We start from the raw sequence: 15,756 nt of genomic DNA on the forward strand, positions 1-15,756 counted from the left end.
CCCTCTGAGCACTGCTTATGTCCAAAACACACTTTTTTTATTTTATTTTTTTTTTTTGTTAGGACCTGCCAGGAAGCTAAAGAGTTAGGGGAGAGAAATATCTGGGCCATCAGATAGAGCTCCAAAAAAATTACAATAAAGAAATAACAACATTAAGGACAAATAAATAAATTGAAAATAAATAAACTGAAACTTTGTGGATCCACTCCTGGGCAACTGGCCGAATTTCAGAGCTACCCTTTTCTCCTGCCAAGAACATACTGTATGCTGCTTTCATGAGCTGTAAAATGAGGAAATTTATCATTGCATGGCTTAGATGGAGGGTTTTGTATGTCTGAAAAATACTATTTTTTGTAATCTGCAAGGTGTCGAAGGCACTGATGTCCAACCTATTTTAACTGAGAGTTCAAGGAACTTAGCTGAAGTTTTTATTCCAAGAATAAATGAATTATTTTATTCAAAAGGGCTTTCAAATCTGTAAGACTTAGGCCCACTGTCACGTATTACTGCCCATGCTGTAACAGAAAGGATTGCAAAAATGCTTTCCTCCACTCGGTGGTGCCAGCTGCACAGGGAAAACATTTTCCAGTATCGGATCTATGCAGCTCAAACTGTTCAGCAATTGAGCTCTTACGGACACAAAAGACGCCCAAAACTGTAGCAATTTGAGATCAATTAAAATCTTTAGCTGCCTGCTGTATCCCTATGAGATCATATTTTCCCAAGGTTTTCTTGTGTACTTGGAAGAAAAGCACTTGACTAGGCTTATGTATGCTCGTGTGGTTCCTTTGATAAGGAAGCTGATGCCTGAACAGTGTGGTTTTGCATGGGAACTCAGGCTCCCGGAGGGACAGGACAGGCAGCCAGCTACCTGGTGAAGTTTTGAAGCACCCCAGAGGGAGAGATCTGCTAAACTTCTCAAAGAGCCTCAAATTCCTCAATCCTAACAATGCGTATTGTCAGGGAACTGTGCCTGCCATTTCAAGATAAGAGAGGAAATCAGTCTGTGACTGCAGAGAGTGATTTTGATTGATATCTGGCATTGCAGCTCGACCTGATTTTTTTTTTTTGAAAAGGTCTCTCCAAGTGCTAGCGAGTGAATAGTAAAAAAAAGTAGGTTGCTCGGAAGTTCAGGCAAAACAGCAGAGTAGTGAGATCAGGCCCTAGCCATCTAATGTTCTCAGATTTCTAGAAATGCCTCAGCCATGACGTCCTTGTTCCACACTGCTTTGGCCTGGAATGACACGTAGGGCTTGTGTTCTACTTTATCCTAACACTCCCATTCAGATGTTTCTCATTGGGATTTATTTCATATTAGGGTTTTGTGCATGTCAGAATCTGAGCAAGGAAATCAGTATTTGCCTTTAAGCACTTTTACTTTCTCCATGCATTGCATATCCCATAAATACTTTGTTTCCTTTCTCCACACATTACTTGCTTTGGTGTGAATCTTTACATTGGTTTGCAGGTGCCTCTAGTGTGGCACAAAGACTCAGGACTAACCACTTCTCCAAGACATCATCTAACAAGAATAGCTTGAGTCAAAATGGCTGGAACAGGACCTGGAGGTGCTGCTGGTTGACAGCTCAAAATGATCCAGCAGTGCCCAGGTGGCCAAGAAGGCCAATGGTATCTTGGCTTGTTTCAGCAATGGTGTGGCCAGCAGGGAAGTGATTGTTGCTCTGTACTGGGAACTGGTCAGGCAGCACCTTGAATCCTGTGCTCAGTTTTGCACCTCTCACTACAAGAAAGACAATGAAGTGCTGGGGCAATGAGACTGGTGAAGGGTCTGGAAAACAGGTCTTATGAAGACCAGCTGATGCAGCTGGGGTTGTTTAGCTCAAAGGAGAAAAGAAGGCTCAGGGGAGACCTTATTGCTCTCTACATCTGCCTTACTTTCAAGAACATTTCACCAAGGTGGGGTCGGGCTATTTCCCAAGTAACAAATGATAGGACAAGAGGAAATGGCCTCAAGTTGCACCAGAAGGGGTTTAGACTGGATATTAGGAAAAAATTCTTCACCAAAAGGGTTGAAGAGTACTGGAACAGGCTGGTCACAGAAGTTGTTGAGTCATCATCGCAAGGGGATATTTAAAAGACATGCAGATGTGTCACTTAGGGAAAAGATTTAGTGGTGGACTTGGCTGTGCTAGGTTTGTGGTTAGATCTGATGATCTTAATAGCCTTTTCCAACCTAGAGGCTTCTACGATTCTAAGAATTGGAAGTGTTGTGAGATCAGAGTAGACAAAAGAATGTGAGTGCTCTCACCTATTTTAGCTATGGAAAATATCAAGTATTACAACTTCTGCTGATTTTTCTTCTGGCTGACATTAGATGCTGTCAGGTAAGAGATGCATTAACTGGGAGATCCTGAGCTGCAATGTAAGCACGCTGGCTTCCCTCAGCCACCTTCTCAGGGAAAACTGTGCAAGTCAGAAATGGGTTCTGAGTCCTGGAGGATCACAAAGTCTCTGGAAAAAGGGAAATGCCTGGGTGTTTATGTAGTTCTTCAACTATTGCAAATTCCTAGTTCTGGAGCATGAACTTATGTTCACATTTGAAACAATCTGATGGATCACTACAATTTTTGCACAGTGTTGTGTGTGGAGACTGAAAACTTTCAGGGTGCTGTTATATGGCAACATCTTTCCACTTTGAGTCAGTTTTTGAGATAGTTCCTTTGTGGAAACCAAGCACAGGTTTTCTTCTTGGGCTTTCAGGAAGAAGATTCGACTGGTCACTCTTTGTGGTCACCTATGGCCCATACCTGGTGTAATACCTACCAGTTACTCAGTAAGTATGTAACTAGCTTTTATATTGTTGATTTGTCCTGCCTGCCCAGGGCCTTCAAGACCCCAGATACACATTACTAAAGAGGTCATATCCATGAAAATTAAATACTGGTAGCAGATGCACGGACATTTTTTGCTCCCCGTTGTCATTCACCCAAACTGCAGAAGGTTGGCTGGGGAAGTGAGACACTGGCCTTCAATGAAATAGCTTTGATGTGGAATACCACTGTGACCAAGACAAAGTCACTCTTAACTCTCAGAGAGTTAACAGTGAAGAAACCAGTTATGAAACTACAAAAAATAAAGCTAAATGCAAACTTCGTGTTAAAAAACAGTGCAGGTGCTCCTCAGAGAGAGTCTGCGTACTTATCTCAGAGCCCAGGAGTCTCACACAAGACGACCTTGTTTATATGAATTTTGTGGTTAAGCCTCATAAATTGCCAGGTGCCACCTGGATTTGAGAGTTCTGTATTGTGTTCAGTTCAAATAAACTGTGGTTAGCACCAGTGTTGTATGGGGAGCTCAGAGGGAGAGGGATAAGTGAGATAAACAGCACTGCAGTGCCTTTAAAAAGCAGAGGGACCACAGAAAGAGTGAGAGCATGCATGAGAGACAGCAAACATGCTTGGCATTTGGAACAAACTGGGCAGACATAGCAGCAGCTCTACAAGCTGACAGCGAGCTGAAGGTAGGCTAGCAGTATTAATGACAGCATCCCAGATGCTTGTAGGACTTCCCAGTGTTGCTTCCTTGTCCTGGTTTAATGGGCAGGTCAATGATTTTACATGTGCTTCCTCACTTCAGAGGTTGTTCTGTTCATTTTGGTGAGCCTTTTTATAAAGCAAAGTCTTCCCTGATGTGAACAAAAGTATTGAAATCTTGCTTGTCTTCAGAAATGTATGAAATACTGTGATCTGGGGAAAAAAAAGGGATTTCTTTTTTCCTTTTCAAGAGAAAAAGAGGTGATACTGAGCACAGCTGTTTGAGTTGATTAAATAACCATGGCTGGGGATTCATGCCTGGAGTTCCCTCTGTAAGAATCTGAGCAGGGTAGGCAAGGTGAAAAAAGATTGTTCAGCGTGACCCCAACTAGAATAACAGAACACAGGCACATTTTGCATGAGTAGCAGGAAATATTCCTAGCACTGGGAATATTTCTTGCTTTCCCAAGAGAGCTGCTGTAATCTCCACTGCCTGGGAGCTAGACAGTTCAAAAGCATTTGATGAGTAGCCTGTTGGCAACAATTAACTACTGCAGAAGGTGAAGGTTTGATAACCTGAGAGGGTACCTTTGTCATTCATTCCTTCCAGGACATGTTCAATGAAAGAGGAAAAGAAAAAACTGCTTGAACATTCCTTTATTATGGGTAAACCCTGTCTGATTAATTTGAGCTGGTGATTAGTAGCAAGAGTCAGGTCATGGCTTTGGAGATGAGTATGGCACTGCAGTGGCACTTACTCAAAGGGTCAGAAGAGCGGAGAAAGTATTAAGTATTTTGCATTAAATGTACTCTGTGCTGGCTGTTTCTTTACAATGACTTTTATATTGTCCTGAAGAGGCATTACTCATGGTTTAAGAGACTCTGAAGGTGCTGCTGGTGGTGGTGAAATTACACAAAATTGCATAGGGTGTTATGTAGAAGAGAAGGATCTGTGGGCAGTATAGGGCAATTAAATATTCAATTATTCTGCAGGTAGGAACACAGAACCATTCAGGGGAAAAGGGTTACTGCTCAGAGCATGAATTTCACCAAGTCTGTCACAGGAAAGTGAGACAGTAGTAATGCTCTGAAAACATCTGTGCACAGCTGCACCTCACAGATCTGTGAACAGCAGAATACAAGCATGCTCGTTGCCAGGCTGGATCAGCAATGGACAGCAGGGGACTGCAGTGCAGACAGAGATATTTAGGAGTATAGGCAGCTGGATGGAGCAATGTGGGCAGATGGGGACAGTGGTATGGGCAGCTTGTTCTCAGTGGGATGGCGTGAAGAGAAGCTGGGAAGAAAACAGACCTAAATTGTAGTTGCCAAGCCTAGTGAATGATTTTAAAGTAAAACTCAGCTCTTCAGGAAAAAGCTAATCAGACTGGTATGTCATTCTGGATGTGGAGCTTAATTAATGCATACAGTCCTTTCCCAACAGACTCTGAAGGGCTGTACTAAAATGATGCTTTATAGATGAAATAATCTCAGAAACCCTGGGCATCATCACTTTGGACCATGACTTGGATGTAATTAACTAATGAAAAGACACTGAACCGAGATTTCTAGCAAGTTATGCAGATTACTAAGTGATGATAAAATCAGTAAAAGAAATCACAGCTATTTAATTTCTAGTTCTAGTGCATTGTCTTAAGGTACATCTTCCTTATTTTTATTACTTACACCAACCAGAGCAGTGAAACCAAAGTAAGTCAGAAAACTTAACAGAATTTTCTCTATACTGTTTGTTTACCTTGTGCACTTCTCATAGCCAGGTAATGAAAAATAGGTTAGTCACTCCTGTTGTTTCTATACAATTTTATTTTCTGGGTCTGATGCAGCAGCAAAAAGTTTCCATGTTTGAGGCGAAAGTCTTGTATTTATTTTTATACACACCGTATTTCCATGGAAACCACATTGATATTACTTTTGGCTGCACCTCTATGAAAGCTAAAATTAGGGTCAAATTTACACAGACATTTTCAGATTTCCAGTACCAGTAATCCTTACAGAGGGATCTCAGCAAGGTACTTAAATGAACAGCTAATGTACAATGTATAAATATTCTCTCACGATCAAATCTGAAGCCAGTATGCATTGCTGTATCCCCTTTGGACTTCAGGGAACTGTAGTGCTTTGCATCAACAGAGGACACTTCTCCTGCTTTAATGGAACTACTTGTACTCATTAAGAACATGCTAAAGTACCTTACAAGAATGGGGCCTGAATAATGTCTACACTGGGACTGAGTGGTATGTGCTGCTCTGCCCATGTGGAATGCCATGTAAGAAATGCTTCTGGCCAGGTTCAGAACTAACAAATAACATGAGAGCAGTGGGTTTGCTGATTTAGATAGTATAGCATGAACACACACAATTCTTCCTTCAGACACCAACTGAGATCAGTGTCACATTAAAAAAAATCACCAACTTTCAGAATGTAATGCTGTTGTCTATAGTAGCTTTACTTATGGTCAGCTCCATCAAACAAAAGAAAGAAGGGGCAATTTGGATGTTTACTACAGGATGACTAATGGCTTTGTGTAAGGTGCACAGGTGATCAAATAGACGTGATCCCTCAGGATCAAAGTCAAAATAAATTTGGGAATTCATCTCATATCGAGTGGACAGTCTTTCTCGGGCCTGTCAGTTCAATAGATGTCTTGGATGAGTAATGTCTTTCATTTCTTAGTTAAAGTAATTAGAATTGTTCTATTAAAATCATGGCCTTATTATTAATTTTGGAAAATAAGCTAACTTACATCTCTCTATTTTTCAGGTGATCTTGTTTCTGTGAGATTGCAGACGTCAGTAGCATCACAAATGGAGCTACCTGAAGAACTTCAGCATACATACACAAAATTTTCTGAATGGAAATTCAAGCTCTTTAAATTGCCATCATTTGAAAAAACACCCTCTGATGACAGCCAGCTCATAGGCAAAGATCAGGCAGAAGAGGCTGTTTCTTCAAACAAAGAATTCATCCTGCATAAAGATGAAGCAGTGCCAAGAGGAGAAAAGATGGAGTTAACAGGCAATAGGCAGGGACTTGAGGAAGATGCCCATGCCATGAAAACACAAGACAATAGAGTGCATCAGAACAATCTGAAGCAACTCTGCCGCATCTGTGGAGTTTCATTTAAAACTGATTGCTACAAGAGAACCTACCCAGTGCATGGGCCAGTGGATGATGAAACTCTGTGCCTTCTGAGAAAGAAAGAAAAAACAGCAACCTCTTGGCCAGATCTTATTGCTAAAGTTTTCAAGATTGATGTGCGAGGGGATGTCGATACTATTCATCCCACTCAATTTTGTCACAACTGTTGGAGTATTATACATGGAAAATTCAGTAATACTCTATGTGAAGTATATTTTCCTAGGAACAGCGCAATGGAGTGGCAACCCCATTCCCCAAACTGTGATGTGTGCCATACTGCCAAACGAGGAGTCAAGAGAAAAAGCCAGCCCCCAAGTGTACAACGTGGTAAACGTGTCAAAACCACTGGAGAACTTGCTCGGCTAAACAGAGGTATAAAGAACCAAGCACAGATAAACAACAAAAATTTAATGAAAGACATTGTCAATTGCAAGGATATACATCTCAGCACCAAGCTGCTTTCAATTGATTACCCAGTAGATTTCATTAAATCCATTTCTTGCCAGATTTGTGATCATATTTTGGCAGATCCAGTGGAAACAACGTGCAGACACTTGTTTTGCAGAACTTGCATCCTTAAATGTATCAGGGTTATGGGCAGCTATTGCCCCTCCTGCTGGTATCCTTGCTTTCCTACCGATCTGGTAACCCCAGTGAAATCCTTCCTGAACATCCTTGATAACCTGACTATAAGATGCCCTGTAAAGGAATGTGATGAAGAGATCTTGCACGGAAAATATGGCCAACACCTCTCTGGTCACAAGGAGATGAAAGACAGAGAGCTCTGTAGCTACATCAATAAAGGTGGTCGACCAAGGCAGCACCTCCTGTCCTTGACGAGAAGAGCTCAGAAACATCGTCTGAGGGAACTGAAACGTCAAGTCAAGGCTTTTGCTGAGAAAGAAGAAGGAGGTGATATAAAGGCTGTATGCATGACTTTGTTCCTGCTAGCTTTGAGAGCAAAAAATGAACACAAACAAGCAGATGAACTGGAGGCTATAATGCAAGGGAGGGGATCTGGACTTCATCCCGCTGTCTGTTTGGCCATCCGAATCAACACGTTTCTCAGCTGTAGTCAGTATCATAAAATGTATAGAACAGTAAAAGCTGTCACGGGGAGGCAGATCTTCCAGCCTTTGCATGCTCTTCGCACTGCTGAGAAAGCCCTCCTACCAGGTTATCACCCATTTGAGTGGAAACCTCCCCTGAAAAATGTATCCACTAACACAGAAGTGGGAATTATAGATGGACTATCAGGACTGCCACTGTCAATCGATGATTACCCAGTAGACACAATTGCAAAGAGATTCCGATATGATGCAGCCTTGGTCTGTGCCTTAAAGGACATGGAGGAGGAGATCTTGGAAGGCATGAAAGCAAAAAACCTGGACGACTATCTGAATGGCCCCTTCACTGTGGTAGTAAAAGAGTCCTGTGATGGAATGGGAGACGTCAGTGAAAAGCATGGAAGTGGGCCTGCTGTCCCCGAGAAGGCTGTTCGATTTTCTTTCACAGTCATGAACATTTCTGTAGCACATGGGAATGAAAGCAAGAGGATCTTTGAGGAAGTAAAGCCCAATTCAGAGTTGTGCTGTAAGCCCTTGTGCCTTATGCTGGCTGATGAATCAGATCATGAAACTCTGACAGCAATTCTGAGCCCCCTCATAGCAGAAAGAGAGGCTATGAAAAACAGTGAGCTGCTGCTTGAAATGGGAGGCATCTTGAGAACATTTAGGTTCATCTTTAGGGGTACAGGATATGATGAGAAACTCGTGCGGGAAGTGGAAGGACTGGAGGCCTCAGGTTCCACTTACATTTGTACCCTGTGTGATGCAACCCGCTTGGAGGCATCCCAGAATCTGGTCTTCCACTCCATAACCAGGAGCCATGCTGAAAATCTGGAGCGATATGAAATATGGAGGTCCAACCCATATCACGAGTCTGTTGATGAGCTCCGTGACAGAGTGAAAGGTGTTTCAGCCAAACCTTTTATTGAGACTGTTCCCTCCATAGATGCATTGCACTGCGACATTGGCAATGCAACAGAATTCTACAGGATTTTCCAGATGGAGATTGGTGAACTTTACAAGAATCCCGATGTGTCTAAAGAGGAGAGGAAGAGGTGGCAGTTGACTCTTGACAAACACCTTAGGAAGAAGATGAACCTGAAGCCTATGTTGAAGATGAGTGGAAATTTTGCTAGAAAGCTTATGTCCAAAGAGACTGTAGAGGCAGTATGTGAATTAATAAAGTGTGAGGAAAGGCATGAAGCCCTAAAAGAACTAATGGACCTTTATCTGAAGATGAAGCCAGTGTGGCGGTCCTCATGCCCTGCCAAGGAGTGCCCAGAACTGCTCTGCCAGTACAGCTACAATTCACAGCGTTTTGCAGAACTCCTATCTACAAAGTTCAAGTACAGGTATGAGGGCAAGATTACAAATTATTTCCACAAAACACTTGCTCATGTTCCTGAAATCATTGAAAGAGATGGATCCATTGGGGCCTGGGCAAGTGAAGGAAATGAGTCCGGAAACAAACTGTTTAGGAGGTTCCGAAAAATGAATGCCAGGCAGTCCAAAGTCTATGAGATGGAGGATGTCTTGAAGCACCACTGGCTATATACCTCCAAGTACCTCCAGAAGTTCATGAATGCCCATAAAACATTAAAAAGCCAGAGCTTCACCATTGATTCAGGGGGTAGTTTAGGTGACTCCTTGCCACTGGAGGTCTTGGAAAACAATGATTCATCAGAACTCTGAATGTACAGCACCTTTGGTTTGGGTTTGTGATGGTGTCTCCCTGCAAGGAATCAGATTCTTCTTCAGACCTGTAGAGGTGCAGAGAAGTCTGAAATTTACACTCCCTCTTAAGGTACTGAGAGGAGTTCATTTAATAAACACCGTGTGCGTTGGGCATTTCGAAGAGGCAATGCACTGGTGCATTTGCCAGTTGTTACATGAGATGAAAGCAGAAAAAAATTGCAAAGAAGGGTTGTTGTTTTGTTCTGGTCATATTATTTCTAAGGGATAAAGTCAAAGTAAACAAGGTTTTATAGCAGGTTTTAGTTGGGAGGGAATATGATTGTGGAGAGTTGTGACAGTTGCTGAAAAGGAGCATTGATGTTTGTTCTGTTTGCATTTTGTTGAATATTTTACTCTTTACTTTTTAAGAGGGCTTGATTATTTTCCTGATGGTTTGTTGGGTTTTATAAGTAAAGATTCATCAGTGAGACAGCTGGATAATTGTTTTGGGATAAAGTTCAGTTATTTTGTAGAAAATACTCACTAAAGATGCAAACTTTGATGTCATACTCTAGAAATATTATTATTTAACTTTTATATTGTAGTGATGCTTAGGAGCAGATGATGGTATCATCATGCTAATTTACTATATGAAGATATAGGAGAGGAAGCTGAAGTTTTTAAAGGATATTTTTATCATAGCTTGTTTACTCTGAAAGGCAAACTTGTACTCATGCTCCTAAATCAGGATTTACAGTACCTTGTGGTTATCTCATTATACAAAGCTTGTTGCTTCATGAGCATTTTAGACTTCTATGGTAACTTCAGTATAAAGTACAATTTGCATTAGTACAGTTTTATTGAATGAATTCCTGGCCTCACTGAAGTCACCAGTAAATCCTCATTAGTACCAGTAGGTGCACAGTTTCACCAAGTGACTTTAGTCACAGCAGTGCCATTTCTCAGGAGATGGTTATTACCTTGGTCAGATACATGCCGGTGGGATATTTCCCTGACTGCTGCTGCTGCTGTACTCCAGCTGTATCTGATACTGAAATTTTTCTCACCTGCCATATACCACATGCACAGCTTCACTTTCCAAATCTGTAAAGGAGGGATAATATTTATTTACCTCAAAGATAGTTGCTTACATGAGTACTTAAAAAGCAATACACTCTTGAAATTTCTGCATATCATATTTTTCATTATTACAGCAGTGTTCAGTTGGTATTTGTCTTTCTGAAGTGATATTTAGTATATTCATAATTCATAAAATTATGTCTTTAATTCACTGATATATTCATGAAACATATTCAAATCATCACCTGAGATGACTCCAAATCATCCAGCCTTTCAGATCTGCATCTGTGGCTAGGGTGTTACTGTGTTTGGAGTAATGTTTCTGAAACAAGATTAAATGCGGAAACAATCAAAGCACAGATCTAAAAACATATAAAAAAATCCACTTATTTTTTATTTTGATGTGGCAGAAGTTGGTTTCTGAGTGTAAGTGAACAACGAATTTGAAAGAATTGATGGTTTGAGGTTTGTTTTGTAGTATCTTGTTCATGTTAACTATATCTTTAAGGGTCTAGCACTTACCATGTATGGACAATTAAAAGATAGAATTAAGAACTAGTAATTAGTACAAATATTAATGTTTTTCTAATTATACCTTCCTTTTGGTTTCAACTAATGAAATCAACATTTAAAAATAGTCTGTAATTTAGGATTTTAGTTTAACATGACTTCTTTAAACATAATTTAACACAATGTCAGAATCTGCAGTTGGAAATAATGTCTTTTTTTATGAGGAGTTATGAGGGCTGCAGCATTTTCTGTATGGTGTATCATGTATATCTGCACTTACTGAGTGTTCATTTCTAGATTTTTTTAAAAAAAAATTTCTTTGAAAGCAAGTATTTCCTACTTGTTATATAGCATAAAAACTAGTTTTATGTAAGTATAATTCTTTACCAATAAATGCAGACCAAAAATAGAGCTGTTTCCTAGGCAGTATAAATAGCAAGTATAAAGAACATTCTCTGGTAGTTATAATTTTGCAGATCATCTTTGTATTTGGTCAGCAAATATTTCATTATACAAATAGTTGTACATTTTTTCTTTTTTCTCTGAATGTGTATTTGGGACAGCTGTTTTACCTTACGTTGTATCCTTGAGTTTGCTTGAATGAATTAGGGGTTAGTTTAACAATCTTGACTCAGCTCATGGTGATTTTCACTCCATTTAAGTGGTATATATAGTTTTCATTGCTTTTTGCACAGGAGTGAATTTCAAGTAATCCAAACTCATCCATAAAATGCATTGCTATTGATATGTGTATGTGTCATGGAGTGAGGGACCAGACTTTAATTTTGCACATGTAATTTCAGTGACTCTAACTGAAACATTGTCAAATTCCAAATTCAATTTAACAGACTGGCAATATAACAGCAAGTGATGGTGTCACTGTCTTCAAGAGGGTTGAGTAAGTTTGGTCCTTGTACATATGATTTCTTAAGACAAGCCTTACATCCTGGGGTAACTAACTCATGAAAGTGAACTCATGAAATGTGAGTGGGGACAGAGGAATGCAGTGCCATGTGGCAGTATTCTTTTGTGAGATAAAAGTAATATGAAGTCACATTTCACACTCTACCAGCTCTGGGCAGGATAGCTGACACAGAGAGGTACGACTATTTTTTTTTCTTTTCTGTTTTTTCTGACTTGAATCTAGTTTAATCTTCTATTTCCCCATTGTTGACATCTTTCTGTACATCAGTTGAGAATTTTGAGCTCATTAGAACAAACCCTGAAAGGGTAGGTACCTGCAAGTGAAGCTTTTGTAAACAGAGCTGAAATAACGATGCTGCATGCACACAGCCATGCACTGGAAGGCAAACAAATCCTGACTGCAGACAGGTGCATCATTTGGTTATGCAGCCTGTCATTAAGCTTTCAGACTTTGAAGAGGCTTTAGAAATATGGACAGACTACTATTCATGGTAGTCTTTCAAGCCTTCACATTCTCTTTTTTACTTTAATAACCGGTACAAATCCTTCAGTAATTCACAGTAAATAATTACCACCTTGTTCTGAAATTGTATTGACTGTAGTTTTCATACATTCACATTATATATCTTGTTTTGTTTGGTTTTATATTTTTTTATTGCAGGGTTTTGTATTGTGAATTGCAATGTTACAAACGATGTGAACTATGTTAGAAGCTATGATTCTTCTATCACATGTTTTTCTTCCTCACAGGAATAATTCTATTGTCTTTAAACAAATCAGCTTTGATTTTTAGTCAGATAGTTCAGAAACAAACTCTAGATATTTACATGATCCTAATTTCTGACTACATTGAGTTATTTGCTTTGTTTCACTGCATGGCTTCATAATTTTACTTTTTCTTACTGTATTACAGTTTCTTATTTCATTAAACCAGTTTAAAATAAATGTCTTCTAAATATTTAAGTTTCTGACTTTTTATTTCTTACAGTTTTTCAACAATGCACATAATTTCCTGGTGGTAGTCTTAGTTTTCATTTAAATTGTGGATGCTTTTCACAGTTAGGCTTTTCTAATACCCAGAGGCAGCTGTGATTCCAGCCCTGTTCTGGAAGTCACTAAATTAACATAAATGAAGATTACTCTGTGAATCTCAGCAGTCCTTTCAGCACCCTTCCTCACAGGCAACTTTTTGACAGAACATTGAACTGATATAGAACCAGTTTTATTTAGTCTGTAAATGTCTTTTGGTTCATTTACAAATATCATCCCAGATTTTATGTAAAATCAGCCCTGCACTGTTATCACCAGGCTAATACATTAAGTGTCTTTTGCATCAAAATTTGGCTCCTCACTAGAGATTAAGCTGTAAAGATTAGTTCCATTTTATCTTTTAGTCTATTATTTGTAGCTTAGCTTTATTCTACTTCAGAAAAATCTTTATTTCTTCCTTACAATGGTATCTACAGGTTAAGAGATTTATGTAAACCAACTGGTTTGAATGGAACTAATGATGAGCAAATTAAGCTACCTGATTTCCTGTGTAATCAGATAACCAGACATCTAATATCTGGACTTTATATCACCAACTTAGCTTTTTCATCTGACCTCAAGTGAAAAAATCGTTGGATGGAAAAAACCAACCCATATAAAGCAAAAACCTAAGCCTCAGACAGTTTTCTGGTAAATTAGGATGATATAACTCCTTTACTCCTAAATCTGTAATAACTGACTGAATTTTACTTTCATATCCCTGTGGGGGTAAGATGAAGAATAATGAGGCCTGTCACAGCTCTTCAGAGTACTGCTTTAGGAGACTGAGTATGGTGTAATTGTCAAGCAGCTGACCAGCTGCAACTACTAAGTGTTTCCTTAAGTGTTTAAGGAGCTTTTATACCTTTTTCATCAAGCTTAATATTGTCCATGATACAAAAAGGCACATTAGAGAGGATTTAATTAGCAGTTTTTCTAGCAGCATCAAGAGAGGGGTCAGGAGGTGCACTTTTAATACTCTTCCTCTGGAGATGGGCATTCTGAGCAAGTGGACAAGTAACTACCACCTCTACAAAGGAGGTCCTGCACATCTGTGGAATGGCCAGTGCCCTGTTCTTCCTGTACATGTTTATGTATTGAGAAACTAGAGAGTTTATAAGGTTATAGCCTTGTTTTTTTCCAAAGTAAAAATGGGCTCCAGTGCCACAGTTTTTGAAGTACAGACAACAAATTGGAGTTTGATTTTCAAAGGCTCGAGCCTCTCCCAAAAGTTAGTCTTGTTTGAAATGGAATAAGGTAGGAAATCAAATATGGAGGGAGCTATAGCCACCAATCATAAAAAAAGAAGTAAGCCAATCCTTCTGTTTTTAATACATGGAGTCCAGCAGTAAATAATAAATTTCTTTTCAATCTGAATTCAATATTTTCCTTCTGCTTTGGGCTCCCACTTGCATTATTTCCACTTCTTTCCAACGTCTATTGGTGCAATGAGTCACTTTGAACTACAACACAAGCTTTAGTGCTACCAGTAAAATTTGTGCTGTGCTTTTCCTGTAAATTAATCAGGTACTTCAAGGTCCAAGCACCTTTCAAAGCAGTAAAATCCATACATTCTTCTCATAGAAGCTGATAATAACAGTACAGTGTTACTAAATGTGTCTGGGAACCATGATGCTGCTTACTGTGGTTACAAAACACACAGGTCAATTGGATGTAGATACAATAGAGATTTACTTCTGCACCTAAATCTACTTCATTTTATCTGTTAATTCTAACCTGCCTGAGCAAGAAACATCTTGTATTGATTAGCTGGTTTTGAAGACAATGAATGCTTTTGAAGTACATGAATCAGGAAATTAGGTACTTTCTGCAGTTTTGAATGCTATGTCAAGACTGCTTTACAGGCTGAAGTTTGTATATTTCTTTATGTTCAAGTATTTTCAAATATTTTCTATTTTACTTAAAACTTCTTTTGTCTGCAGTAGCTGCACTCTCTGAGATGTGATTTAATGCTACTTGTACAGCCTTTCACAGTGAAGCTGGGACATCATTTAACCAAGTATTTTCCCCTCCTACCCAAATAAACCATACATTTAAAAAAAAACACAGCTCAAATATACAGTATACTTATGTTATGGGCCCAAAGAGGTAGAACATAAAGTCTGACTGTGAATTTCTTTTTTCACAGCCACAGTGTTAAGTAAAGAACAGCTCCAGTAAGAGCTGGAAGGGGCCACAATGTGTGCTTGTGCTTGCCACATGCTGAGCATCTGTTCTCAGCTCCCAGGGATTCAGGGAGTCACTGCAGCTGCAGGAGTCCATTCTGGAAATTCAAAGTGGCTTCCAACACTCTGCAACCACACCACCAGTGTCTCAGCCACAAGGCTTTATCTCAGGCTACATTGCTTCTGTTAGGCTAGTGTCAAGCTTTCCCATTACAAAATATCTCCATCCTTTTATTTGTCTGCACTAGCAGACATATTTGTCATACAGAGTGCTGTCCAAGGAACTTGAGATAATGACAGTAACTAAGAACAGTAACAGGCAAAAACTCAGACTGGGTATTTCCAGGAAATTCAATAATTATGCCCAATTGTGGCGAGTCCTCTTTTGCTGTAAAATGGCAAAATGGCAAGAGGTGGAGTTTTGTTGTGTGAGTATACTGTTCCTTTTTGTTGGTGTTGAGATGATGTGGCTTTAATGCAGGTGGGGATTTTTTTGGTTGATGTAAATAAGCACACAATTCAGCTCTCTAAGACCTATGACTAACCTACAGAACGGGACATTGACTATTGAATTTCATCAGTTTGAAGGGACTTTACATGAACATTGAACATGATATTAACTTACTCCTTGGA

The 15,756-nt window shown here is 39.5% G+C and overlaps 1 protein-coding gene across 1 annotated transcript; it reads left to right on the top strand.

Annotated features, from left to right (window-relative positions):
• The first annotated feature begins 5,727 nt into the window (after positions 1-5,727).
• Positions 5,728-9,505, top strand: RAG1 (recombination activating 1). The gene is made up of 2 exons (XM_033514984.1): positions 5,728-5,749; positions 6,276-9,505. Exons 1-2 carry the CDS (start codon positions 5,728-5,730, stop codon positions 9,410-9,412), a joined length of 3,159 nt encoding a protein of 1,052 aa, XP_033370875.1. The 3' UTR covers positions 9,413-9,505.
• The last annotated feature ends 6,251 nt before the right edge of the window (positions 9,506-15,756 follow it).

This window comes from Parus major, chromosome 5 (assembly GCF_001522545.3).
Source record: "Parus major isolate Abel chromosome 5, Parus_major1.1, whole genome shotgun sequence".
Classification (NCBI taxonomy): Eukaryota; Metazoa; Chordata; class Aves; order Passeriformes; family Paridae; genus Parus; species Parus major.